The sequence below is a fragment of the Seriola lalandi genome, unplaced genomic scaffold, assembly GCF_002814215.2.
Source record: "Seriola lalandi dorsalis isolate HSWRI2012SDOR001 ecotype SW California unplaced genomic scaffold, Sedor1 jcf7180002054325, whole genome shotgun sequence".
NCBI lineage: Eukaryota > Metazoa > Chordata > Actinopteri > Carangiformes > Carangidae > Seriola > Seriola lalandi.
In genome coordinates this window covers 604,712-630,729 of record NW_019524878.1, presented here as the reverse complement: position 1 = coordinate 630,729, position 26,018 = coordinate 604,712, and the positions used below count along the sequence as shown (strand labels likewise).

At 41.9% G+C, this 26,018-nt stretch overlaps 1 protein-coding gene across 2 annotated transcripts in view; it reads right to left on the bottom strand.

Annotated features, from left to right (window-relative positions):
- Positions 1 to 1,264: 1,264 nt before the first annotated feature.
- kiaa1549la (KIAA1549-like a) overlaps positions 1,265 to 26,018 on the bottom strand; it is a 96,919-nt gene continuing 72,165 nt past the window's right edge. For both annotated transcript variants that reach the window (XM_023407027.2, XM_087174181.1), the window contains 11 exons: positions 21,696 to 21,841; positions 15,982 to 16,106; positions 14,530 to 14,750; positions 12,692 to 12,824; positions 10,154 to 10,395; positions 9,791 to 9,959; positions 8,229 to 8,326; positions 5,856 to 6,001; positions 5,610 to 5,764; positions 5,454 to 5,517; positions 1,265 to 4,927 (listed from right to left, as the gene is read on the bottom strand). In XM_023407027.2, coding sequence (XP_023262795.1) covers positions 5,488 to 5,517; positions 5,610 to 5,764; positions 5,856 to 6,001; positions 8,229 to 8,326; positions 9,791 to 9,959; positions 10,154 to 10,395; positions 12,692 to 12,824; positions 14,530 to 14,750; positions 15,982 to 16,106; positions 21,696 to 21,841 — 1,465 coding nt within the window. In that variant the 3' untranslated portion in view covers positions 1,265 to 4,927; positions 5,454 to 5,487. The remainder of the gene's footprint in view (positions 4,928 to 5,453; positions 5,518 to 5,609; positions 5,765 to 5,855; positions 6,002 to 8,228; positions 8,327 to 9,790; positions 9,960 to 10,153; positions 10,396 to 12,691; positions 12,825 to 14,529; positions 14,751 to 15,981; positions 16,107 to 21,695; positions 21,842 to 26,018) is intronic.

Sequence of the window (26,018 nt, the reverse complement as noted above, 5' to 3'; positions counted from 1 at the left end):
TTCTTAACAGGGTTACATAGTAAAAGCATTTAGCTGCTTAACAACCATTAGCCCATGCTAGCATTGCCATGATATGGTGCACAGCAATGCCGGCAGTAAGCCAGCTAGCGATAGCTACATTTGCCAAACACGTTCACGCTATCGGTAACAGCAAGTTAGCTAACGTGATCATGACCTCTGAAGCCGGTCACTAACGAAAACGGACATGTAACATTATGTAGCCATCAGGTTATACATGGAGGAGAGCCAAGCCAGTTCCGAGTCAAGCTGGAGCCCTTTCGCAGCTTGTTGGGTTCTCCGTCTCTGTAAAGCCAAACCAGTATTGGCTCCACGGTTGGACTGGGAAAGAAATTCAACTTTAGACTTTTATTCGCTTTGACCAGCTGCACGAATTACACTGATGGAGCCGATAAAGACACTGAGGAAGCTGGTAAAAAGTTTATAATCTTTATGGTTATATTGACGTACCACCGGCTGACCTGGATTTGAACCGGTAGTCCCCATGGTCAGTCCACCTGAGGCCTTTTAAGACAAAGACCTGGTTTCTTCAGTGGAGGAAATCCTGGAAGGTTGCTTTTACCAACTAATGGTTTAACAGGAGGGACTCACATGCACCAACATGCACACGTATATGCACTAAGAGTTTGGAAAGAACATCACACAAACTAAGACATGAATTTACCGATTGCTGGAGCAACCCTGTCCTGGACACTTCCTTCCCCTCACCCAGAGCACAGTCACAAGGCAAAGACAATAAAAATGTCATTCCTCAAAGTGACGTATTATTCTTTTAGGTTACAATCGGAGGCATAAAAAGCAGGGTTATCTGTCCTGTGATTCATGGCTGTATCTTCTTTCAATTCACAGAAACCTTCGCTGCCGCCACATTTCGTTCTGTTGACTCACAGTTCGCCTGCGTTTGAAGAGTCAAGGTCAACGACAGGAGGCTGAAATAAGCGGCTCAGCTTTCATCTCAGGGACAGAAATGATTCTTCAAACATGTTTTATTCATCAGGCAACTGCCTCACCTCTAAATGAATCAATGAATATTTTTTTTTGTTTTGTATGTGGCTTCCTGCAGAGAAAAACACAAATATGAACAGACAAGAACATTTGATTACTTGCTGTAACACTTTCCAGAAGGTGGAGAACCCTGACTGCAGGTTTAGGCCTGTACTGTGCGAGTCTGCCTCCCTCTGGTGGATACATCGTGTATTACGTTACACAGTTTATTCATCAATGACATGGGTCACATATCAGCATGTTTGTTTTCACAAATTTATTGTCTTTATTGTTTAAATTCACCAAAATTTTTTCTGCATAACTACATCCAACAGCATTCATAGTTGTCGTCACTGTGACCTCATCAACACCCGAGTGACGACAGTGTGACATCATCAGCGCCGCCATGACATCACAGCATCGTGACATGGCTCAAACGGCAGAAAAAAACTACTGACAGTCGGTCCATCCCAGAGTCCGTCATCAATAAAAGCATCTCGCCGCTACCCGTGTAAAGCACAAACATTGCACATCAACTTATAGCATAGCATCAAGTCTCCCTCAATTTACTGCTGAAAAACCAAAATCCACCCGCCCCTCTCTTTAACATGGAGTCAAATAAAATGATAGACATGAGTGGAAGCGTTTCTTCTTCAACCAAACATGGGTTTATACACCGAGTATGATTTAAAATACAATGGTTGTTCTGGTAATTGTTACGATGAACACCGATAGCACTGTGATCTAATACCTTTGCTTTCTTTTCTCTAAATATCCACAGCTAACATTTATCATGTGCAGACCTAAATTCAGAAAAGAGAGGAATCCTAAATAAACTCAACTGGAAGAGGACGATTTCTTACCTGTGCTACTTTCTAGATACAGGCGTCATTTGACACGTAATTAAACAATATCAAATGATGTATTTGCATTTTTAAATGTATCTAGGTATATTTTATAAGTTGATATTCCCTTTTGAATTTGCATTTGAAGCCATACATATAGAGACAAGACCTTAGATGGGATTTTAGAAATACTGTCCCCCACGGCAACCCCACCCCCCCTAAGAAATTTTTGACCAGCCACCAAAATAGTCTGAAAAGATTCGTTCTCACATTTCCTATATTTCTTCCATTGTTAAAATATATTTTCTGTAAATTTTCTCTTCCTATATATTTATTTATTTGTTTCAAAGCTGGTGTGTTTATGTTTTTCTCCTAAAAACAGTCAAATTTAAGAGTTTTGACTCTAAAAAAAAAATAAATAAAAATCTGGCTTTAAAACTTCCCTATGTGTAACTTTTGTGTTATTGTATAATGCACATTACCCCTCAAGTCGTTAGAAGCTTCAATTCTCTAATTTAATACTGTGCACACATCCTTGGTGTACAGCCCTGTCTATGGGTCAAAAAAAAGGGCGTCATAAATAAGCTGGATATTTAAAAACGTTTTTTCTTCTGATTATGCCCGTACAGCTTTGCACTTATGTATGTTTTATACATCTATAGAATCAGAATATTTCATGCTATACAACAGCATTTTTGCATTGATTTTGCTTTTTTTCTGTCATGGTTTGGCCTCTTTACAAAAGTGCTCATTTCATTTCAAACTAAACTTACTATCTTTACATTTCTATCTATACTATCTATCCGTTCTGCCTCATCAGTCCCTATCTAATATACTCTCATTTGGTATCATTTGCCACTTTTGATACAACACTGTATATCTTCGCTGTTTTTTTGTCCACTTGGTGAAGTTAATATATGGCTATAATCTCCTTTGGTACCATCTACACGATGAGAAGCCTAACGTACAGTGTGCTCATAGATTTCCAGTTGTCCTCAGAAAAAATGAGGGTAAATATAATTTAGACTGTGACATTCTTTGTACTAAAATTTACATCGTTTAGACTATAAGACTATATTAGGTTTAAACATAAAGAATACTGTAAATGCAGGGTTAGATCTGCTCTACATGTCGCTCTAAACTCTCCATCTGTTCCTTTTTGTAATATGTTTCCTGTAATATTTTAAGTTCTGTGTTAGCAACACTATGAACCACGATGATCCAGATGATACTGAAATGTGTGCATCCTTCAGAAAGTTTCAAAAACAGTCCTTCATCGTAAACGCTGAGAAACCAAAAAAGGAAGAAAAATGGCATCCGAACAACGTCAAGCAAAGTTTCCCTCCCACACTACTTGCATAAATCTCTTTGTTAAATCATCTGCTATATACAGTAATACATTTAATTGTTACATACACGGCTCATCCAAGCCCTGCAAATCTCTTGAACAGTACTATACCATATTCCAGCGACCACATATTCATCCCTCTCCATCAAGACCAAAATAACCAAAAGTCAAAGTTCCTTATACAGTAGACACCTTTCAAGTAAAAGAAGTGTTTTTTCTAAGAATACTGGTGTGTTCACATAATTGCAACAGACCCGAGTCAAACAACAATTGAAATCACCTCTAATCCAACTCATCGTATATGTGAATGTTTTGTTTTTAATCCCAAGGCGTTAAAATCTGTCAAACCTCTGCAGCGACTGCAAAGCTACAAGTCACAGAACTGCATGTGAGCGGGATTTCAGCGTGTGTTTTTGACCCAGGTCCGTCTAATGGTTAGCAGACAAAACTTCATAATCAGATGATCGACAGAACATTGTGACTAATTCTTGTTTTCATTACTGAATCTGATGAAGGAAAAAGGTAAATGAAGTAATTCTTTTTTAAAAGTACAGAAATGCCATCATAACCACAGACAACTAAGCCGCCATTTTCTCTGCTTCAAAGAATGTAATTATTATTTTTTTTTGCCTTGAAATAAGGTGAGTGAAAGAGAAACACTCACTACATCTTTTTTTGTACAGTAATCCATTGATAATAATCAATGCACAAAAGTAAAAGACAAAACCACACAAATATCCAAAAACTGAAATTGAGACAGCTCAAGACAAGATTTTTTTTTTTCCTTTTTCCTTTGATTTTTTTTTTTTTGTCACTTAAGTTTAAAATACACATATTAACCAGCTGTAGAAGGTTTACATAGGAATTTGGATTCATCAAAAAAAAAAAGAAAAAAGAAAAAGAAAAAGAAAAGCACAGTTTTAAGTCAGTCCAGCATTCCTGGCTTCAGAGTGGACTTAGGGGGCAAGTCCAGGAAGGTCCAGTCCAGTCCAGTTCACAGGAGTAGACTACTGGCCGCGGCCGGGGCACTACTGTACTGATGACGCAGTGCCGAGTGCCATCGTGTGCCGGGCGGATGGCTGTTACTGTACGAAGATTGCTGGGGCAGAGAACTCGTCACACTGCACTGCATGTCACGCTGTACTGTACTCACCCTGTTCGCCCGCACTGCGCGCACACACTCTCACACACACACACACACACACACACGAAGGTGCGTGTGTGTTGTTTAGGCAGGGAAGCACAGTACAGCTTCACGCAGCTCATCTCCCGCTTAGTTCAGTTCAGCAGCGTGATGGGGGGCCTCTGGCTGTACAGTGGTGGTCACTACAGAAGAGGCAGTCTACATAGAGATAGTGACTAGGGGCCCAGAGGGGCCGGTGAGGGCCGGTGAGGCCCGGGGGCTCAGGGAGCAGAAAGAATACAGAGAGAGAGAGAGAGAGAGAGAGAGAGAGATTTATGGCTGAGCATTTGCATTGGTAAGGACATTGAAGTGGAGCTTTGACCAGGTGAGAGGGCTTAAAGGGCAGAGGAGTTCTGAGGGATGAGAAATGCTTTGAGCTGCAGATGAAATGGGCTGAGAGTGGATAGATGGAGGCCAGACCAGTGGAGCGAGGGGACAGTTGGAGATAAGGTGGGGGCAGAGGGGATCCACCGGTGATGAAGGGAGGGGGTGGTGATAAAGCTCCATAGAGTCTTCTGTGAGAAGGAGGTCCTCTACCCAAAGAGACACCTGCAGGAAAACAGACAGAGCTGCCGTCACATTACACATTCACGTTCATTTTTCCCTCAGCAGCTTCTGTCTGTTAGTATTTCTGTTGCATCCATTTATGTATTATATGTGTTGCACCATCCATTTTTATTTAACCTTAGTAAAAGAGCAGTGGTTTGCAGACAGGAGTCAATGGTGCGGATATGTCTGTGTGAGCTTACATTCCCATTAGTGACTGAGCTAAGATAACCAGCTAATGAGTTAGCTAACTGACTGTTAGCAAGCTCATTAGCGTGGAGATTATCACCACTGGGAGGTGATGGTGATTTGTTTCAGTCGGAGAGAAGATTCATTGTTGCAGAGACATCATGCTTTTACATGTGAATCTTATAGTTTAAAGTTGTTTCTCTACAGGTACCAGCGTGTCTTTGGGTGTAAATATAAGTAAGACTTCAACCTAATAAACTGACAAGTTACAGAAAGTCCCATCATCACTAAACAAACACGACAGCGTATTAAACAGCAGCGGTGAGATGAGCTGACCCACCGAGTTTCCACTCAGGTGTCACAAGTTGACGATTTCAGCAGATGGTTTCAAGGTGACGTGAGTTCTGCAGGGAGAAGAGAAGAGCTGCTTCACACACTGGAAAAATACTCTTAGCAGAATGTGTTTGCTGCTCAGTCTGGACAGTATGTGTCTCACCGGCGTGTCGTTCCACTGCCTCGGCAGGTCTTCTGGCTCGGGTGGGTAGGACATCCAGGACGGGCTACGGTACGAGGACGGCGGCGACATGACAAAGTAGTCCGAGTAGCCCGGGCGGTTGGACGATATAGCGTAGACTGCTGTTATTGGGTTTCCTGTGAGATGCAAAGACGGATTCAGTCAATTAATGATCTTAACGTATCATAGCTCTGTCTCCATTTCGACTTCCTAACAGCTGAGTCTCACCTGAGTAGGTGGTAATAGACTGGTCGACAGTAACAGCAGGGAAGGGGGTCCTGGACAGCGGCAGGTAGGGGGCGCCGTTGTGCTGCTGGGCCTGGAGGTCTGAGGCCTCTGACACACGGGGCTTCAGACTAACATCAGGGGTGGAGCTGTAGATGGAAAGAAGGAGCAGATGTTAAACCTGTTATACTGTCATCAACAAACTACTGATCAACATCACTTGGATGAATCTAACAAATTGAAATCGACAGAGGAGGCTACGATTACTGAAGAAAATGAAGTCTGCTTGCTTACACTTAAAGAAGTGGGAGTGAAAATGTCAACAGAATCTTTATAGTTTGTTTGGTGGGCGATCTGATGATTTTTTTAACATGGCTGATCGTACCAGCTGTTCTCGATCTACCCTTATGACACAGATTACCTTCATTAACCAACGGAAAAGACTGCCTACTCGACGGCTGTAATGATTGGCCACAGGGTCTCTTTCATACTTGGAAAAACAAGTCTGGATGTCATGATATCATATATTGGGAAGCAGTGAAAGAGTCACTTGCAGGTGAAGCAGTGAAAAAAGAGAAAGAGCTAGGCAATTAAACTGCCAGTTCATATGCAAAAGCACTGAAATTAGCAGAACTAGATTAAGAGCTGAAAGTAGGTGAACTGTCAGCGGAAGAGTGCGGGATGAAAGCAGCTGGAGTATGAGTCTGTCTGAGCCACAGAAGCAGCTGAAGTGTCGGTTGATGAATCAGTGTTGAAAGCAGCTGAACACAGTCACACGGGTCAGTTGAGCGTCAGCTGGTACGTTAGCAGTGGTTAGCAATAGCAGAACACACACTTACTCTAATGTGCTGACGTCAACATATCACTTTAATTCTGCTGTCATGAAAGAAAAAATATTTAGGAGACATTTGTCTGTCCTTTATTGTTCAACTAAGGAAAATCCCTGAGAACACTTCTTTCTTTTTCAACAAAAATAAATAAATGATTCAATATTTTCCCATCACAGTTTTACTCCTGACGGTATAGACGCGGCCTTAAAACCTTCATGTTGTGAAACAAAAAGACAAGAAATACAAGTGAATAGCTGACACTATGAATACAATATGAGACATCTCAATAATTAAATCACTTTGAGGCCTTTCTTTACACGTCTGGTTATAATTTCAAGACTTTTCAGTGATTGAACTCGTGATTCTAGTTATATCTGTGTCCCAGAGCCTCGTCATGTCGCCCGTGCAGACCATCATTTTCCATTTTCAGTGTTTCCATTATGTTTCCACTTCTTCTACATTGCAGTATCCTCCTCTCCCCTGTAGCAGCCCTGGCTACTGTACATGTTAATTACAGTAAAAGACCGGCGGACAAATGATGTCATTGCCAGAGATTAGGACCGTAATGCACTGTGCACACTGATGCCTAACAGTGCATACTAAAGAGGAATTAACATGCTGCACTCCGGTTCCCTGAGGGCACAGAGGAGCTGATCTATGACAGGCTGAGTGATTAACTACTAAAACATTTAAGTTCTGGTTTTAAACCAAGAATAATGGTCACACTCACATAGTTCTGATTCAAAATGAAATTAGCAATAATTAGAGAGCTATAAAACCAGCATAGCTGTCTCTGTCAAAATCCTTATTAAATCTAATTAAAATTCTAAATATCTACATTATATTCTTATTAGATCAGATGAGTTGGAGCGTTTCTGACAGTTTGTTCCTGTCAGTCTGCAGCACATCACAGCTGGAGCGTGTCAACTTGTGTGTGTTACTTTCCCAGTTTATCCACTAGATGGCGAACATGCTCCTCCGTGCAACGACCCCCCCCCCCCCCACACACACACACACACACTCCCAAAAAAAGCAGCAGAACAGTCAATCACTCTCTGCAGTGCTAAAGTGCCCAGCAACACGGTGCACACAGCAACAGCATTTAAATGAAGAAGAAGCTGCTTGCTTCAAACGATGCTGACGAACATATGGGCCTGAGAGAGAGAGAGAGAGAGAGAGAGAGAGAGAGAGAGAGAAAGAGAAAGGATGTGGAGGGCAATCGGTTCGAACAACGACGATTGATATCCTGATGCTTTTTTTTCTCCCCTCCACAATGAATTCCACCGTGTGCTCTCCCGCTGCATTTTGATTGGCCGAGGAGTCACCCTGGAACACTTTAAAATGCCATATGTGAACATTTTCTTTAGATTTGATCTCCACACTCTCAGCGCCGTGGATGTTAGAACATTTACTTAAGTCTATATCTTGCCGTTTGCCGAGGGCACATGGTGTTCCTTGTTATTTTTTTGAGATTTCCTCTCAGTCGAGCGTCTATTTGTGTTTGTGTGTGTGTATCTGGCTATATTTGTGTGAGTGTGGGCGGTACCGTCGTAGTGAGGTCCCAGGTGGCGGTCCTGGTCTAGAGGGGATCAGTGGCGGGGGTGAACCAATGCCCATATCAGGAAGCTGAGTGAACCGGAAACCCTGCAGGAACCACAAATATAATTTAGAACTGGTGTCTGACAAGCATCTGGACTCAACAGAGCGAGTACAAAACAACCAAACAAAACCTTAAGCCAAAGCCAAAACACAAGCTGGAGGAACAATAAACCAGTTTGATTAGAGGAGGAACTAATGGACATTCAAATTCAAGCCGCACAAGGCAACTTTATTTACTGATGTTCTGTGTGTTCAGTCCACAGTCTCTCTTTAATCTCTGTAAAGCTTCTCCCTCGCTGATCAGCTGTTGGCCACACACACTGACAGGAGTGACAGCAGCTCTTCTCAATGTCCAAACTCTCTGTGCAAATATTTTAAAGGAACAATTTAGTGAGAATTTCTTGAGAATGCAACTTGCATGACCCTCTCTACAAATGATGAGTGTAAAAGTCTGTATAAAAACCTGCATATGTGTGTATATATATATATATATATACATATATATATATATATGTATATATATATATATATGTATATATATATATATATGTATATATATATATATGTATGTATATGACCTTGACCCCAAGGGGCTTAACTAATTTATCAGCTCTATCAGGAAGCCTTTAACTTTCTCTGCGTGGTTTTAACTTGCAGCGGATTACATGACGACAACGTAGAGTAAAAGGTGCCGGTGAGAGGTGAACCCACACAGAATCATTATCCGGTGTGTTTTAGTGCCTTTCAGCTCCTTGTTTTGGTTTTTATGGCCAGCAGCTTTATTGTTTGGTTCGCTCTCACTGCTCTCAGCAGCGATGTTTCCAGCAGCAGCAGCAGCAGCAGCAGCGGCGGCGGCGGCAGCAGCAGCAGCAGCGGCGGCAGAAGCTGTTTTCAGCCAAAAAGCTTTAAAAACCCACGGTGTGCTTCCTGCCCAGCACCTAATGGCTGACAAAGTTAGAGACTAGCTGGTGTAAATAGAGAAGCAGCTGAAGAGCCAAATTATTTCCCTCAGGAGTTGAGAGAGAAAATGAGACTGAATACTGGACTTCCATTTTATCAGGTGGAAACAAACGTCCAAGCGAATGTTAATGTTACTCTGTTTCAACTATATTCTGACAGTCTATGTGGCCAGAGCAACTTTATAAGGTGGTAATATGTCAGTGACGTGCTTACAATTCGATTGGGAAAAAAATAAAATCAATTAATGCAATTTTAAGTGATTGATTCGCTCATGCGTCTGTATGTTTCTCTCCAAGGTCATTTGCTGTGTATCTTTTTAATGGAAAAACGTGGCTGCAGAATATTGTACATGTAATTTTTCCATTGCTGTGAGCGCCACGTATCAACTCGCATTGTCCTCCACTGTGTTGAAGTGGAGGCAGATAGAAAAGACACAGATTTCTCAACCCGCGGACAAATAAAACTAAAACTATCTGGATAGTTCGATGCCACTACAGGCAAGTTTTTTTTATTTGCCTGTTTAGCCTTTAACCTCCTCCTGGTAATTACCGGTTTGGGCAGACTGCACTGGTGCATGTCCTCATAGCCTGCGCTCCTCTGCCTGCCTCCACAGGGATGGTTCATGGTGCCCGGGGCGCTGGTCACCCCGTCACTGTAGTGGCTGGTGTGGGAGGGGTTGTAAGCGCTGTGGGCATGGTGGTGGTGATGGTGGTGGCTGCTGGGAAGAGACGGGAAAGTGAACACAAAAGAAGCAGAGATGTTCAGATAAATCTACTGCACTCTGTGGAGAACAGCTTGGGAGTGGGCTGCGCTCATGTCACGGCACCTCTCTCTTTCCTTTCCTACACAATACTGTAAATCATGCAGATGTGCTAAGAAATAAATCATCTCGGGGAAAAAACTCGTTTTTACTTGGTTGGAGGGGAAGGCGGGTCGTGGTCCGGAGGTGCCAGACTGAAGGCGTTGCCTAGCAACATATGCATCTGCGTGCGGACCTCATCAATGGACGGCTGAGAGCTGAGTGTGGAGGAGTCGGAGCCGCGGTGAGCTTTCACCCCCAAGCTGCCGTTCCCGGTGCCAGTGGATCCACCTCCGTAACCCAGAGAGCTCATCAGACGGTCCACGTTGGTCTCCTCGAACGGTTCTGGTTCGCCCTGTAGAGACAGAGACAGAGAGAGAGAGAGAGAGAGAGAGAGAGAGAGAGAGAGAGCGCACACACTCAGTCAACAGGGCAGGAGTGCATTCAACAGCCTGTCCATGTAAGTGTTGAGGAAATCAACACCAGAGTCGCACGTGTTCGTTCCTGAAAGATCAAATCACAATCTCTGAGCGCCTACTGTACGAACGTGTGGTTAAGTGAGGGAATCAAAATCAAACATCAACAATCAGTTTTTTCCTCGATGGAGCAGGTTCTTCTGCAACGTGACTCCATCAGTACACGAGTTACAAAGACACGTATTTATTTTTTGGGTTTAAAAAGTCAATGAAATGTTTCTCCTTTAATAACGCTGATTCCACCTTCTCTGTTTTTAATGTTTCAAATGGATTTAGCTGGACAGTATTAATTATCTAGAGGTTCGTTTAGGCTTGATGCTTTTGTTTTTTTAACAGGTTTGGTCAAGTTCTCAGTTGTACGTCTTCACCCACCACACACAGAACGCACATTCATGCGTTCATGCAGTGTACATCTGGACTTCTCTGCTCGCTTGTTAACCATCTTTCAGACACTTTTAGTCACAGTGTGCAGTGTTCATGCGTTACAGCAGAGGTTGTTGGGGAGGCGTGCTGTGTGCACTCAGCCTGTCGACGCTGCTCGTTTATTTGTCATCATGACAATAAACATCGGATCAGCCTCACACCTCTCACATTTGTAACACCACTTATGGTTTTACTTTCGTCCAAAGCACAAATATATGAATAAATCTCTCTTTACTTGTGACTGGGTTACTGCCCCCTGTGGTGCCAGCACTGTACCTGTAGTTGGGAATCACTGCTCTATAAGACACATGTAAGATGTAAAACACCCAGAAGTTCAGGGCTGGATATTTTCAGAACATTTCCCAGTATTGGTAGATATTATATTATATGCAAAAACTTATGCAAAATCACATCGAAAATAATGAATGTTTATTAATTTAATCAGACATCAAAAGACATCAATAACTCATTTTGTCAGTTTAATTAAAATTTGCTCTGAACAGTTTAATAAGATAATGAAATCTGATCATATCATCACAACAGGATTCCACTCAAAATTGAAAATTATTTTGAAATTATTACCCAGCATTACTACACACTGCAACACTCACACACACACACACACACACACACACACACACACACACAAACACTCACACACAAGCATGAAGCAAATCAACTACAGACCAAAACCAAAAGCCCCAAACATAGACGCAGAATAAAGCAGGTTAGTTACAGCATGAAAACCAAACTGATAAGATATAGTGCTGCACACGTATACCTGCTGCACACATATACCTGCTGCACACATACAAATGAATACATGCTCACGCACAAACACACTCTGTTCTCCTTGTGCCATTTCAAAGAGTTTGGCGCATCCAAAGCTATTAACTGCTATCGAGCCTCCCATCTGAATCCATGAATAGACTATAATCATATTCAGAGTCATTGACATTCAGCTAGGTAGCACCGCTGCTGCTGCTGCTGCTGTTACTGCTGTTACTGCGGTGCAGCAGAGAAGCAGCATTAAGACAGTTCACTCACTCTGTCTCCATTTTATCTCCTGCTCTCTCCCCCTCTTGCTTCCTCCTTTCTCCATCTTTCGCATGTCTCTAAAATGAAGGAACCGCTCTTTCTCTAATCGTTTTGTCATTTCCCTCCTTCTCCTTCTTACCTTCCCTATGTCTTTATCTTTCTATTTGGTGTAGGTTTATAGTTTGAAAGGTAATTTGTTAATCCTCTGGGTGCGAGCTCAGAGCGTCAGAGCCAGAGTAAAGGAGGGAAAGAAAGGATTAAAGTTATAAATTCTCTCTGCAGATTATTTTATTAGTTTGACAAAGCGGCAGAGCTTTCCTTCGCCACAACCACCATGTGAACCCATTTGGAAGAGGAAGGATTCAACCAAGGGTTTCATCATCTCCCGGTGTGACTCACCTGGTCAGAGGTTGGACCTGAGCTTACAGTTTGTTACAGACTCCAATTCTTCAAAGCTTTGCAGGTATTTTTCTGGACTTCTGTAGCAGTGAATCCCTCACATCCTCTACTCACAGATCCTTGGTCCATGTTAAAACTACAGGTATTTTCTTTAAATCACTGACATTTTCAAACCTCATCTGAATTTTATCTCTCTGGCCTTTTTCCTGAACCTGACATTTTCCACTGTTCTCTCCTGGCGTTATTTCTGGCTGAGTGTTTTTAAAACGCTGAAGTGAAGAACACTGAAGGTCCATAAGCTCTGCCTTTACTCACGTCGTAGCCGTTGTTACGGATGCCCCGTCTGGATCTCTCTCTCAGCACCAGCAGGTCCATCTCCGTCTCCACTGGGCTCGGGCTGCTCAGAGACTGTCTGCTCCAGTAGGTCGGCTCCCGTGGGTGGGAGTACCTGGAGGACAGGTGTAAAAGAAAAACTATCTTACCACTGTAGCTAAGGCTCAGGGCCGTATGTGCTACTGATGGGGGAATTTGGGGGATTAACAAAAACAAGGGGAGTTTATATGTAACAAATAAAAGCTGCACATGGTGAAATGTTTAAAGGCCAATTCCTGTATTTCTACACTTAATTTTTTAGGCAGGTGAGGAGAAAGGTGTGAAAAAAAAAAAGCTTTTTAGACTCTCATGTAGGTCAATAATATTTATTATGATTCATCTGTTAAGTGAATAATAAACTGATCATATCTGACATTCACTTTGGGAAACGAGTTTGGATTCCCTCAGTATTGTAGGAATTTGACCTGATTAATATAATTGTCATTGTGACCATATTCAATGCTCATAAATCAAAATTTACAAGCATGACTTTGTGATTATCTATTATCTATAAGCTGATTATCTCTGTCCTACAGTACATTTCATCTACAACAGGAACTGAATGTAGAATAACTAGAATCACCGTATGCCTCCGCCAACCAGCCAAGACGCAGGAAATACGGTCACAATCTCCACTTCCTGAGTTAGAGCATCGAATAAAAGTGTTTTTGCAGAACAGTATGATGTCACAGTGAAATTGACCTTTGACCATTTAGATATAAAATGTCATCACATCATTTTATACTTCAAATGTGTGTTAAAATGTGTCAAAATTTGTGTATGAATCTATGAGTTATGGCCAAAAACATGTTTTGTGAGGTCCCAGTGACCTTGACCTTTGACCTTTGACCAGCAAATTCTAATCAGTTCATCCTGGAGTCCAAATGAATGTTTGTGCTGAATTTGAAGAAGTACCCTCAAGGCGTTAGTGATATACTGTGTTCATGAAAAGGGGATGAACAGACACGGACAGGATTAAATGGACAGTGAATTAAAGCGGAATTTAATTTAGGCAAATAAAGAAAATGTTGAGGTTTCCATCAGAGCCAGAAACAGATTTTTTACAGCTGCTTAAAGGGTTAGAGTTGAGGTTAGTGAAAAGGTAAATAAGTGCTTTTCTCTGCCTGAACAGCAGATAAAAGGATTCATGAACTGTGTAAAGGTTGAATGTAATAAATCAGTTTTTGACAGAGAGAAGCAAAACAGGCACTTGTCTATATGAACTGTAAAATATTAATGTGCTGATCAAAAATCATCCTTTACTATTCACTCACTCCTTAAGCGTTGCTTAGCAACTATGCTCTCCAGCTACAGATCGACAGTAGATACAATAATAATCTGTGGTGAAATAAATACAGTTTATTTAGCACTTAATTGTTATGGATTCAACAATAAATTCATAAATTCATAAAAGTAAGATTCATTCTGACAAATAAGACCAGTCAGCTGTAAAGCACTTACTTTACTCCTTGAATAATGATGAAATAAAATGGAACAAAAACTAATTTCACAGGCTTCAATAATGAAATAGATCCAGACTTTGATACTAAACTCTAATCCTTTAATTTTGGGACTGTCAAACATTTTCACGAGAATGCCAGCACACACTCTGTGAGATTTTGTCCCATGGCAGCCACTGTTTGAATACTGTGTACTTTTTGTGGTTGATTCTTCTAATTCTTTTGAATGCGGACAGAAAGATCCAGATCTTCTTATATTTTCGATGATGTCATGCATTTAATCATTCAAATTAAATAATTTCACATCGCCTGCTCCCATACCTCTTATGACATCCTGCAAAGGAGGCCCTCTTCTCCTCTGCGGTCATCGGCTCCTTGACCCCATTGTCATGCCGACTATGCCTGGTGTCACGGTGACTGTAACCGTGGCTACCGGTCTCAGACAGCGAGAACTCTCCGTAGCCCTTTCTCCGGGCCTTCTGACGCAGTTTGTTCCTGTAGTGCTCGATGTCCGACTTCTGCTTCAGCCCACCATGGTTTGCCTGCAAACAATAAAGTCAAGTATTGAATTCAAGTAATCAAATCATCAGGCTCCACATGCTGAGGGGCAGTCACCTGAGTGATGTTTTAATTTTGTATGATGAACTGCTTAATTTTTGAAAACTTTTTTTCCATCCTTTTTCTCTGGTGCTAAGACAGAGTGATGTGTTTTAACAAACATCCCCTGCAGCCCAATAATCAGAGAGCGTGTCACGGCCTAAATATGATATTTTCTGCTAATGTAAACCTGTCAGTTGCAGATGAACTGGAAAACCAGAGAGCCCCCGAGGGGATTTTCTAGTCTTATGTTAATAGATTGAGGGATAATTTATCGTCAGCTGCCAGAGAGGGGAAGAGGGGTTGAGGTGGAAAAAGGAGGAAGGGGATGAAAGGCACAGTGACTGTAGCGACAACAGCTAAATTCTGTATCACTGCAGTGTGTCCCGGTTTGAATTAATACTACTAATCCTACTTTCTGCTATCTATTTTAAAGGTCCCGTACCGTATGAAGTGAGATTTCCATGTCTTCTTTGATTATAGATCAGGTCTAGGTTCTTTATTAACACTGTGAAAGTATCAAAGCCTCAGTCCACAGAGAAATACTCACAGCCTGTATTCAGAAACTGAGCCTTCAAACGAGCCGTCAGGACTTCTGGAACTTTGTGATGTCACAACAAAGCAGTCACTGCCCTCAGCCTTGCCCTCAGCCCCGCCCACCTGGACCCACTGTCCATCCTTGCAGAACTGTTATGATTATTTATCCATTTCTAATCTGTTCAGACTTCTCTGATGGCTTGCTGACTAGTCATGCATTCTCAGGTGTTACAGCTGACCCAATAAGTGGATATATATATATATTTTTTTTTTTACATATTTAGATTTAATCATAATTACAATTTATTTAACTAATTCAGGTACAACACCATCTTTCCCTGGCAGCTGCAGAGGTTCGCCCTGTTTGGACTCACTGATGTAAAGCATCAGCGGTTTCCAAATATAAACATGAACCAAGGAAATATGACGGAAAAATATCTGCCACACTATGCGATGACCAAATGCCTCCACGCTGTATGTTACTGCGTCACGACGATGATGTTCTAGTTTTCGCTCTTCCCCTGTGCTGTCAACACTGCAGACTCTCCTCAAAGCTGAGTGCGATAAAGCCTTGAGGGTGTGTGTACACTATGTATACATACAGGATGTGTGTGTGTGTGTGTGTGTGTGCAGACTCACCTCCCCGTTGAGGACCACAGAGTCTTGGCTGTGGGAGGAGGAGGAGGGGTAGGAGTAGGTTGGCTGGGCTGTCATGGGTTTAATGGTGATGAGACGCAGAGAGCCTGAATGGTCCTCGTACGGGTCTGAGAAGACAGATCAGGTCAGTAATGAGCAAACACTGACTTCCAGGAGGCTGTGATGTTGCATTAATAGGAACTGAATCACAAATTCTACCAATAACCACATCATTTACATGGCAATGTTGTTCAGTCCTCTGGGTATGATTGTCAAACTAGCAAATTTAGCCAATCATTAGCATTTTGGCCCCTATAATGAGAGCACTGTCCTCTGGTTGGGAGCCTTCTTTGTGAAATATGCCATCTGATTAGAGAGTACCTCTCTCACTGTAGGGTAAACATGAAGCTACAGTTAGCTTAGCACAAAGGCTGTAAACAGGGGCCAACGAGCCTGGCTCTGTCCGAAGCTAACAACATCCGTCAACCAACACCTCTGAAGCTCACTGAGAGAGCTCACACAGATTATATCTCATCGGATTAATCTGTGCAAAAATTGAAGTGTAAGAACAACAAGTCATGGATTTACATGGTGGTTATGTGCAGAGCCAGGCAAGCTGTTTTCTGTCTTTATGCTAAGCTAAGCTGGCTATAGTTCTATATAAACAGACAGCTATGAGAGTGGTATCATTTTTACAAACCTCAGCAGGGAAGCACTATTTGTCTGTGAGTATTTTGTTTTACCACATACAAAAGAAGTAAGCTGCAAGCAGAATACAGTTGCTAAATCTTTGTTTTGCTGGAAATTGAGATTTAAATTGAGTTTATTGATAGCTGACGTAGCTGTTGGCTAACATGTTAGTGTTTCTGAAGTAAGGTATTGAATAAAGTATGATAACTTTAACTATCGGGCCTGTTAAATGATAAATGTGCAGAAAAGAGAGCAAACGAATAAGAAACAAACTCTTCAGATACTAACAGCGAGACCTACAGTTTATTAGGTGTGTGTATGGTTCATGCTTCCTTTGGCTTTACCATGCTGCGATACACTCCAGAATAATAAGATCGGCCTTATTTTGTCTCTACTGTAAGGTTTACTAGTTGTCATGGCAACTCTAAAAACTTAGGTTAGAGCAATAATACATTAGAAGTTGCCATAAATCAGGATTCAAAAACCACAACTCTGTGCAATGTTCAGTTGCTTCCCTTGAAGAGAAAACATCAGCTGTATGCGGCGCCTCCTCTGCTGCTCTTACATGCAGCTTTCTGTATCTATGCGTGTGTGTTATTGCACGGAGCAGCAGATGGACGGTGTTGTGTTGCACTGGCTCCACTGTGACTCACTGCCTGACTGACATCATATGGCAGACTGCTTCATTGTAGGGCTACAACAGTCTGCCATTAACTCAGCTCCGAATCCACACTGTCACCATTCATCCTGTGCTGGAGCTCAGCCTGCTTTATTCGTTGCTGCTGCTCCTGCGCCGCCCATCACAGTGTGACAGTTAAGGTCAGGACAGGCGGCGTCACGAGCGGCACAGGGCTGTGAACCAGATTGGAAACCACGACGTGCACGTGTAGATAACGCGAGCTCTGAACACTCGCTGCCGCCGTGAAAAAGATCACAACAGATGTCGAACACTGGCCTTAAACATGTACAGTCTTTCCCTGAGATGACTGAGTGGCGTGTTTAAATCAGATTATATTTTGTAATTGATTTTTACAATACTTACGCGTTTGCATTACTGGACTAAAATAACCACTGTTACTAAGGGCAGGTGTTTTCTGTACATGGGGAGATAAACATTGTGACTCATTTTACAATCTGCTTGTTGACTGTTTACTGCTTTATGTTTTGCTGTGATCTACTTACTGCTCTACGAGTGTGACGATGAGTTTTGTAGTGATGTGGCTGTGAGGATGAGTAAAGGTTGGTAAAGTGCTATGTATAACACATACAAACACTTTGCATTTGAATCTGGCAGATTACAGAAACACCAGTGTCACTGACCTTTAGCTGTATAAAAAAATTTAGAGATCCAGTTTGATATCTACCACCGACGACCTTTGCTGCATGTCATCCTCCTTTTACTCACATTCACCCATTTCTCTGCATGGCGCACTACTAAAGATGAATTGCTATAAATTATCTAAAACTGTAAAGTAGTACATGGAATAAAAAAATAAATCTGTAATCTGTAACCCTCTCTACACACTGAACAGAGCTGTTGTCAGGCTTGTGTACTTCAGTTTAAAGAAGGTGAGTAATAGAGACTAATCACTCACACACAACATCTTCCATTCTTATTTATTTGCTGATTTTCCTGCAGCATCTGCGACTAATTAATGAGATGTAACTGTTGTCTTTTATCACAGTGTGCCATCATCCCCTACATACACCACATAGATCCTGAATAAAGCTTACAAATAATACATTGGTGGGAAATGAAAAACTCTAAATTAAAAGGCGCCTTCACACAGTTAAATGTTTTTTTTTCCTCCGTACAGTAGAGCAGCCTCCTTCATCAGCACCGGTCTCGTTAGCATAAATAAAAGCTGAACATCATTAAGTTGATCTGATAGCACAGTGGAAGCAAAGCTATGATTAAAAGACATCCACAATGTATCAAAGAACTACCTGAACACTCACACTCACGCACACACGCCTCTACTATACATGAGCTCATTTCCACCCATTCCCATACTGGTGTTAAAGAACATGCCGCCTGTTGCCGCTGGTTACACTGGTGAACTTTTTGCCCCACAGCTCTCCTTTAATAACAGATACTGGTGTATATTAAAATCTAAATAAAAAAGATACCACTTTCATGTCTCCATGGAGCTGGTCACCAGTCTCCAAGATGTGGATAGAGTAAGACCAGCTATTTCCCCCTGCTTCCAGTCTTCATGCTAAGCTAGGCTAATCAGCTCCTGTTTCCAGCTCCATATTTAGCATACAGACATGAGACTGGCAAGAATCTTGGTTTTCCTATGTGGGTATTCAAATGTCAAAGTGTTCCTGTAACCCGGCGATGAGATCACTGCGAGAGGATCACATAAAAGCGAAAGAGAAACCTGAGCAGCGAATACGAGCAGGAGAAGAAGAGAAAAAGCATCTTTGCCCTGTATCTATAGGTAACATGTACGAGGTTCTCCTGTTGAATAACTGAAGTGAACTATTTTCATCCTTTAATCTCTACTGTGTTCGGCTGTATTTGATTTGAGTTTGCGTCCAATCGTTCTTCCTCTCTGTCTTTGCTTCTTGTTCGGATCTATACTTTTATTAATCTTTCATTTTCTTCAACAAAGCTCCAGTGTACAGTCTGTTCTCCTTCCTTCCTTTTTTATTTGTTTTTTTTTTTCTCTTTCTGGAAACAGTACTTCTGTCCATCTCCGGCTCTCTGTGAACAGTAGTGAGAAAATGAAACAATTACTCATCCTCTCCTCCCCTCCTCCGGGTGTTCATTCATTCGCTTGCATAAACACTATAAATCACACAAATTACTGTGAACAGTGGTTTGCTGATGCACAAGAGATTGAAAATCTCAGTGTCCTAGAATGTCACTGAACAGAAACAACGCTGCAGCGTCATCAGTGATCAGGGAAATGTTTATGCAACCAACTGTGAGTCTGCAGAGCTGGAATAAGATCTGCCTGTTAAATCTGTTGAGCAAGAAGATGCAGTACAGTTACTGACACCACTGATAACAGGTAGTGTAGATAAAGGCATGAGCAGACTATTATCCTGGGTCTGAAAAGGACTCTTTGACACTGAAGAAGGAGCTGCGTAGACTGACAGTAATCCAAGCAACAGGCTACGAAGTGAGAATCAGTGCTGTACAGTCCAGTCCTGGATATTTCTCTTTTTTGTCCACGGTTTGCAGCAAAACACCGAAGCGAAGATCCCAAGATTCCCTAAAATACCTCAGTTATTGCAGACTGATGTTATCAAAATATGTATGCAAGACGTTATTCATTTGCTGTCAAGGTGCTGCTTTGACAAATCGCATATTAATTTTGAGAAATAGCGGGAACACTGGGAGTACAAACATTAAAAGAGAGTTTCACGGTGGAGAACTCTTTGCAAGTTGGACCCGCGATGGAAAGTGTAGAACCAGAGATAACATCTTTCTTCTTTGTTAAAACCTGATGCCTGCATTAGCCGCAATGCAGCTCCGTGTCTGACAGTTCAATCTGAGTTTTGGGAGTTACAACAGTCTGTACAGCTGCAGAGAGCTCGTACATGTCCACACCTGTCTACATGCCGCAATGTTTTCACGAGGTCGCTGGCTAGCTGTGCAGGGAAAGCAGCATAAATCTCATTATCCACACCTGTACTTTACAACTGTGACATATACACAATTGTTTATCATGAAAAAAGGCCTGTTGTTTGAAGATGCATTACAAAGAAAAAAAACTGGCAGAACTGGCAAAACATCTGGCAGCACAAGACATTTAATCTGATGTGCATCTGTGGATATATTTTCTCAGCTGACAAACTCTGATGAGCTTCCAGATATTGTAAATTGCTTTTTGCTTGATCAGCTCTGTTTCTTAATTTACGACTGCTTCCTCGTGACCTATTATTAATGACTTGCTAACATTCTTGTCTTCCTAATAAATGGCTGTGCTGGCTAAGAAGACAAAGCAAGTGTCTGAAGGAGGTTAAACACTGGCCAGCACACACAAATGTTTCTCTTGTTGATAAGCATCAGTAATAAGTAAATGACTGATGAAACATTAATAAAGCCAGTAATTACAGCTACAAGGGCTTTCATAAAGGGCGTCTTACTAAAAAAGTGATTCCCCAGACTACGACCAACGATAAAATAGTGTTTTTTTTTTTTTGTTATGTTTGTGTTTAAGATGCTTGGGATGGACTAGATGGAGATAATTGCTTATATACCCACAACTTCGATATAAAGATGAGGGGAAACAAAGTAATCCCTTTATTTAAAATGACGGTGCTAATATGTTTTCAATAGCTACACGTCATATCTCTGTGAATCTTTTCTCCCAGGACGAGGATCCCCGAGTGTCGCAGGTTTAAACCATATGCTGTGGGTTGAACGGATTTGAATAACACCTAACACGACAGTATTGTGTCACAACTCTTTCCGCCCACTTCCCTCTGTGATTCTACTCAAAAGTAATTTGACGCAATGCTGAAGGAACATGCGCCGCGAACCCGCTGGCTTTTATCTCTATGCAGCTTCTTTTTTTTTTTTTTTTTTGCAGCTTTGCGTCCTGGAACGAGGCGAGTCGACTGAAAACACCTGAAAACTGAAATAGAAAAACTCTCCTTTGACTCAGGAACCACTGTGTGTGTGTGTGCACGAGCGTGTGAGTAATGGGACATGTGAGAGAGTGTGTGATGTGAGTATATATGTCGTCACTGACAGTTATGTGATGCAGCAGCAGGCTGACTGACTGTATGTGTGAGTATGAGTGTTCACTCTTTTTTGTTCATGTGCACTTCATTAGCTCATATCAATTGTCCTTCAGGCAAAATATCGCAGTAGTTAGTGTTTTACTTTTTGGTGATCAACACTTTTTTTATTGCAAAGACGGACTGTGTGTTTGCTCAGTGTAATAATCTCATCCTCATTCTGTCTTTTTTTTTTGTCTCTTTCTCGCTCTTTCAACCCCATCTCTCGTCGCTAACCCTCTCTCCCTCCTCCTCCTCCTCCTCCTCCTCTCCCTCCTCCTCTTCCTCACCGTTGGCGCTCCTCTTGTGCAGCTCCTCCTTGCCATTCTTCGTACTGCTGCCGGTCGCCGTCCTACGGGCTGACGAGCTCTTGCTGGTGTTCAGCTTCCCTGAGCCGTTACTCGACACCGAGCCGTCCTCCTCACTTGGCAACCGTCTGTAGTAGCCATGGCAACAGAGGGAGGTGAGGGAGAGAGGAGAAGGGAGGGGAGGGCCTGTGAGTCTCAGCGGGTACACAAACAGGGCATCATCTGACAGTTAATACTGGAAACGCACTGTCTATCAACTTTATTTTAGCTTTTAAACAAGATAAATGAAATAATAATGATTAAAAAAGCTGAAGACATGTTGCTTGCTGGTCTGTATGTGAGTGGATGTACATGTAATGGATAAAAACCACATACAAATAATGGAAATACGGCTAAACCCTCAAAGAAATGTGGCATTGATAACCAATCTAAATTTTCAAAAAATTAGATTAACATTCAGGATCACAGCTCCAACATAACGGCCTGTCTTTTTGTTTGTGTTTCTTATTTTTGATTTGCAATTCTTAGTTTTTATTCTAGCGGTGGGGAGTGTGTGTGGCTCCGCTGCTCTTCTTTCAGTCCGATAAACTGTCCGTCCCTGCTGTCATGTCCTGCCAGGAACTCTCTCTGGAAGGTGATCACAGACCCCAGATGCTACGAGTGTTCAGGCAGTAGCGCTCCCTAAAAGTTCAAATTAAAATAATTTCCACTGCTGGTCCTCGTTCTCCATACATTGATTTATTTGTGGCAGTTCGCCACATATTGATTTTTTTACTTTTCTTTACTATTTCAAATGGGTAAAATTTTAGTTCATTGTAGAGCAGCACACAGCGCAGTGATTCACACAACTCCTCCTAATGTGAAGTCTTTTCAATAGATATCTGCTATTAGAAATTAAAACACCCCCCCACCCTCCTACACAGGAGCAAGACACCCAGACTGAAAGTTGTTTTCCCTCTTTCAGGCTGTTTTCCTCTCTGTTTTGAGTTTCTTTTTAGTCGTTTGACTGATATTCCCAAGAAATGTCAACAGTCACCTGAGCAGGTTCTGGTCCAGGGGGCCCTGTGGCTGCACCTATCTATCACCCTCTGATTCTGTAGGGGGCACCAAGGGGAACAATCAGATTTCAGAAGGGGCCTGTGCCACCCCGAGCCACCCTCTGGCTCCTCGCCTGATGTGCAGGCAATGAATGAGCATCATAAAAGCTAACATTACCTGCTAACCAGGCCAACCACATGCCTCTGGAATGATAATAAATTTGGATGGTTTGCATTCACACACTTTATTCTATTTATTCATTAGTGGACAGAATGAATCCCACAAAAGTCACGCTATGTTAAAGCACAGAAAATCGAGGGAAGTACAGGACGAATGTAAAGGACAAGTAAAGCAGCAACAATCCTGATTTTGTTGGGCAGGTCGCTCAACAGCCAAGGGCCTTAATGGAGACAGCTCAGTGTACACACACGCACGCACACACACACGCACGCACACACACACGCACGCACAAGTGCACAAGCATCTACAGGAATCAATGAATTCGTGCAAAAACATGTATGAAGACTTTGTGTGTTCTTGCCTCACACACACCAGGTATTTGAACTCTGTACAAGACACACACAAACACTCTAACGGCCTGGAGGCGTGTGAGCTACAGCGGCTACACAATGTGACAGGCCCGTCTACAGGTGGTGTGAGATGCACAGATCAGTGAGACTGGACAGTAAAGAGCCACAGGCAAGGCTAACACTCTGTCTGTGTGAAGGCATGCACACACACACACACACACACACACACACACACACACACACACACACACACACTCACATTAACATACACACACACTGTGCAGAGTAACTATAAAAGGCATGTGGTATTAAGCAAAGAGCTGGAAGGGATGGAGGGAAGAACACGATGTGTGCTCCATGTAAATCTGTCCGGGAAGGCCGGCGAGGGGAGGAGCAGAATCAATAATCGCACTGAGGGAAAGTTATGTTCATCTCCTTTTTTTCTTTGTGCCTCAAACACTGCAGCTCTCTGGAGGAAGCAGTGAGCAGCATAAATGTGCTCCCTATGAAACCGTCCTTCCTCTGTCAGGACAGGCGAGTAAACAATCTGTGGCTGAAGGAACTGCTCCTCTTTCTGGCAAAGTTTCCCTCGTGTTTCAACAAACAAAAGATGTTGACACATCACTTCCTTCTCTTATATTCTTGGAGACACCAAAAATACAGGATTTATACAATCAAAATACAAAATAACCTCAGCAGAAAAAAATGAACATTACATTTTGGAAAAGCCAAATTTATAATTCATGATAATTCGTAATCTAAGGACGTTGCAGAGGGTGATTATTATAATTTAAAAAATCAGTATGTTAGTAATGAATTCAAATGTTGTTATAGTATTATTTAATTCATGAGTAGATATCCAAAAATAGGATTGTATGTTCTGTATGTAGAGTAATATTTATGTTTAGCAGCGTGTCTACGTGTTCATTGGATGCAGGAAGTTGGAAGTATTGTCGGACCACCTGTGTCTACATCATGCATAATGAAGAAGGAGCAGCTCATTCGATCATTTGTTCCACCTCCCTGCTCCTTGTTGATCATGACTGTGTATTTCTCTTTAAATTCACTGTAGGATTCCCAGAGGAAGGTGGTCTCATCCTCATCCTCATCATTATCAGGGTAAAACTTAAATCAGTTGAATCACTTGGTTTGTTACAAAATTCCAGCAAAAGTAATGATATAAATATCACTATTCTCAGCTGTAATTTGTGTTTAATACTAATTAGCTAATTTAAACATGGTATTACACTGACCTAAAACAGTGACCACGGTAAACCTGCTAAACATCAGTATGCTAACATGGTCATGGTACGTTTTTTGTCCATTCGTGCTTTTTTTACAGCGACCATGACAGCTGGTGCTCAACAGGAAGAGCAAAACCGACTTTCGCTATGAATCATGGGTAAACTCGCGATACAAGAAAAAGGTGGAGAGAGCTGTAATCTCTTACTTTGTTAGCAGAGAGTAGTGTCCCTGAGATGTTTGTCTGCTGACAAAGGGTCATTTAACAAATTACAGCCGTGCAATCCAGTATCCAAAATCTCATCTTAATCCTCACTGAAGAGTGAATTACTGTGTCCAACGTATACAGCGTATAGAGGATAGTGAATGAGTGGATGACAGAGACGTGTTCTCCTGTGCAAGTCGTCTGTCTGTAACGTCTCATCCACCTTTCGCCCTCTGATTCAGAACACCAGGCCTGTTTGTGTCTGCGCATCTGAAGAGAGCAAAACACACTTCACAAGTCTCCTTCTCTGCTCAGTTCCCACTATAAAATCCAAGGATAATTGCATCCTTTGTTGTTGTTTTGGTGTAAGACCCCCCCCCCCACCCCCCACCCCTCATCCCATTGCACTGCACACTGCACTGGTTAGAGCATGAGATGCTGCGTCATTTTCTAATTAGTGTACACCCAGGTGGGAGAATAACCTTGATACCTTCTCTAAAAAACTGGCTCCCCATAAGATGCGTGTGTTTATACATACAGGTTGGTAAAGCTGATTATCGCACTATGGCAGCTCTTGGAGCATTTTACACTGTCATCATTGTTACACTGAAAAGCTCCCTCTGGCATGGCTATAGCCAGGGTTATAAATATACATGTGTTTATCAGCCTTGGGAAGCAAAGCACAACTAATCCCACCTCCATTCATTTTCGTTTAGTGGTGTGTAAAAATGGGGCTCTGTTTTACGTGTGTGTGTGTGTGTGTTTCAGTGAGAGGAGGCATGATGCATTTTCATTTATGAGTCCAAACTTCCTTAAGGAAAGATGTAGCCGTTGAATGTGGGTGGACAGGTGGGTGCAGCTTATAGTAGAGAAATGTCCAGGGATGGGAAAGTTTAAAAAATTGTTTTCATTGTTGTGATCTAAATGTTTCCAGTGTTCATGCATGCAACCGATTACAACTCGTAATCCTAGCGAAGTCTACTGGGAATAAGACTGTTTTGCACATTTTGGTAAATACATTTAAAACTGTGGGTTCCCGCCAGATGTTTACTAATCATGTTCATCGCTCATCCATAAAAAACAACAACAAAAAAACAACAAAAAAAACAATAACAAAGAAGATTAGTGAAGAAAAAAATGGAATAGTACAAAAAGAAAGATAAATATAGAAAAACATTCAACACCAAATTAAAAGCCAAGTTGAGACAGATTACATAAAACATGGAGATTAGCAGGAGTCAGATGCATTATGTTCATTATAGTTTGCACCCTAATTTTTTTGCAATATCC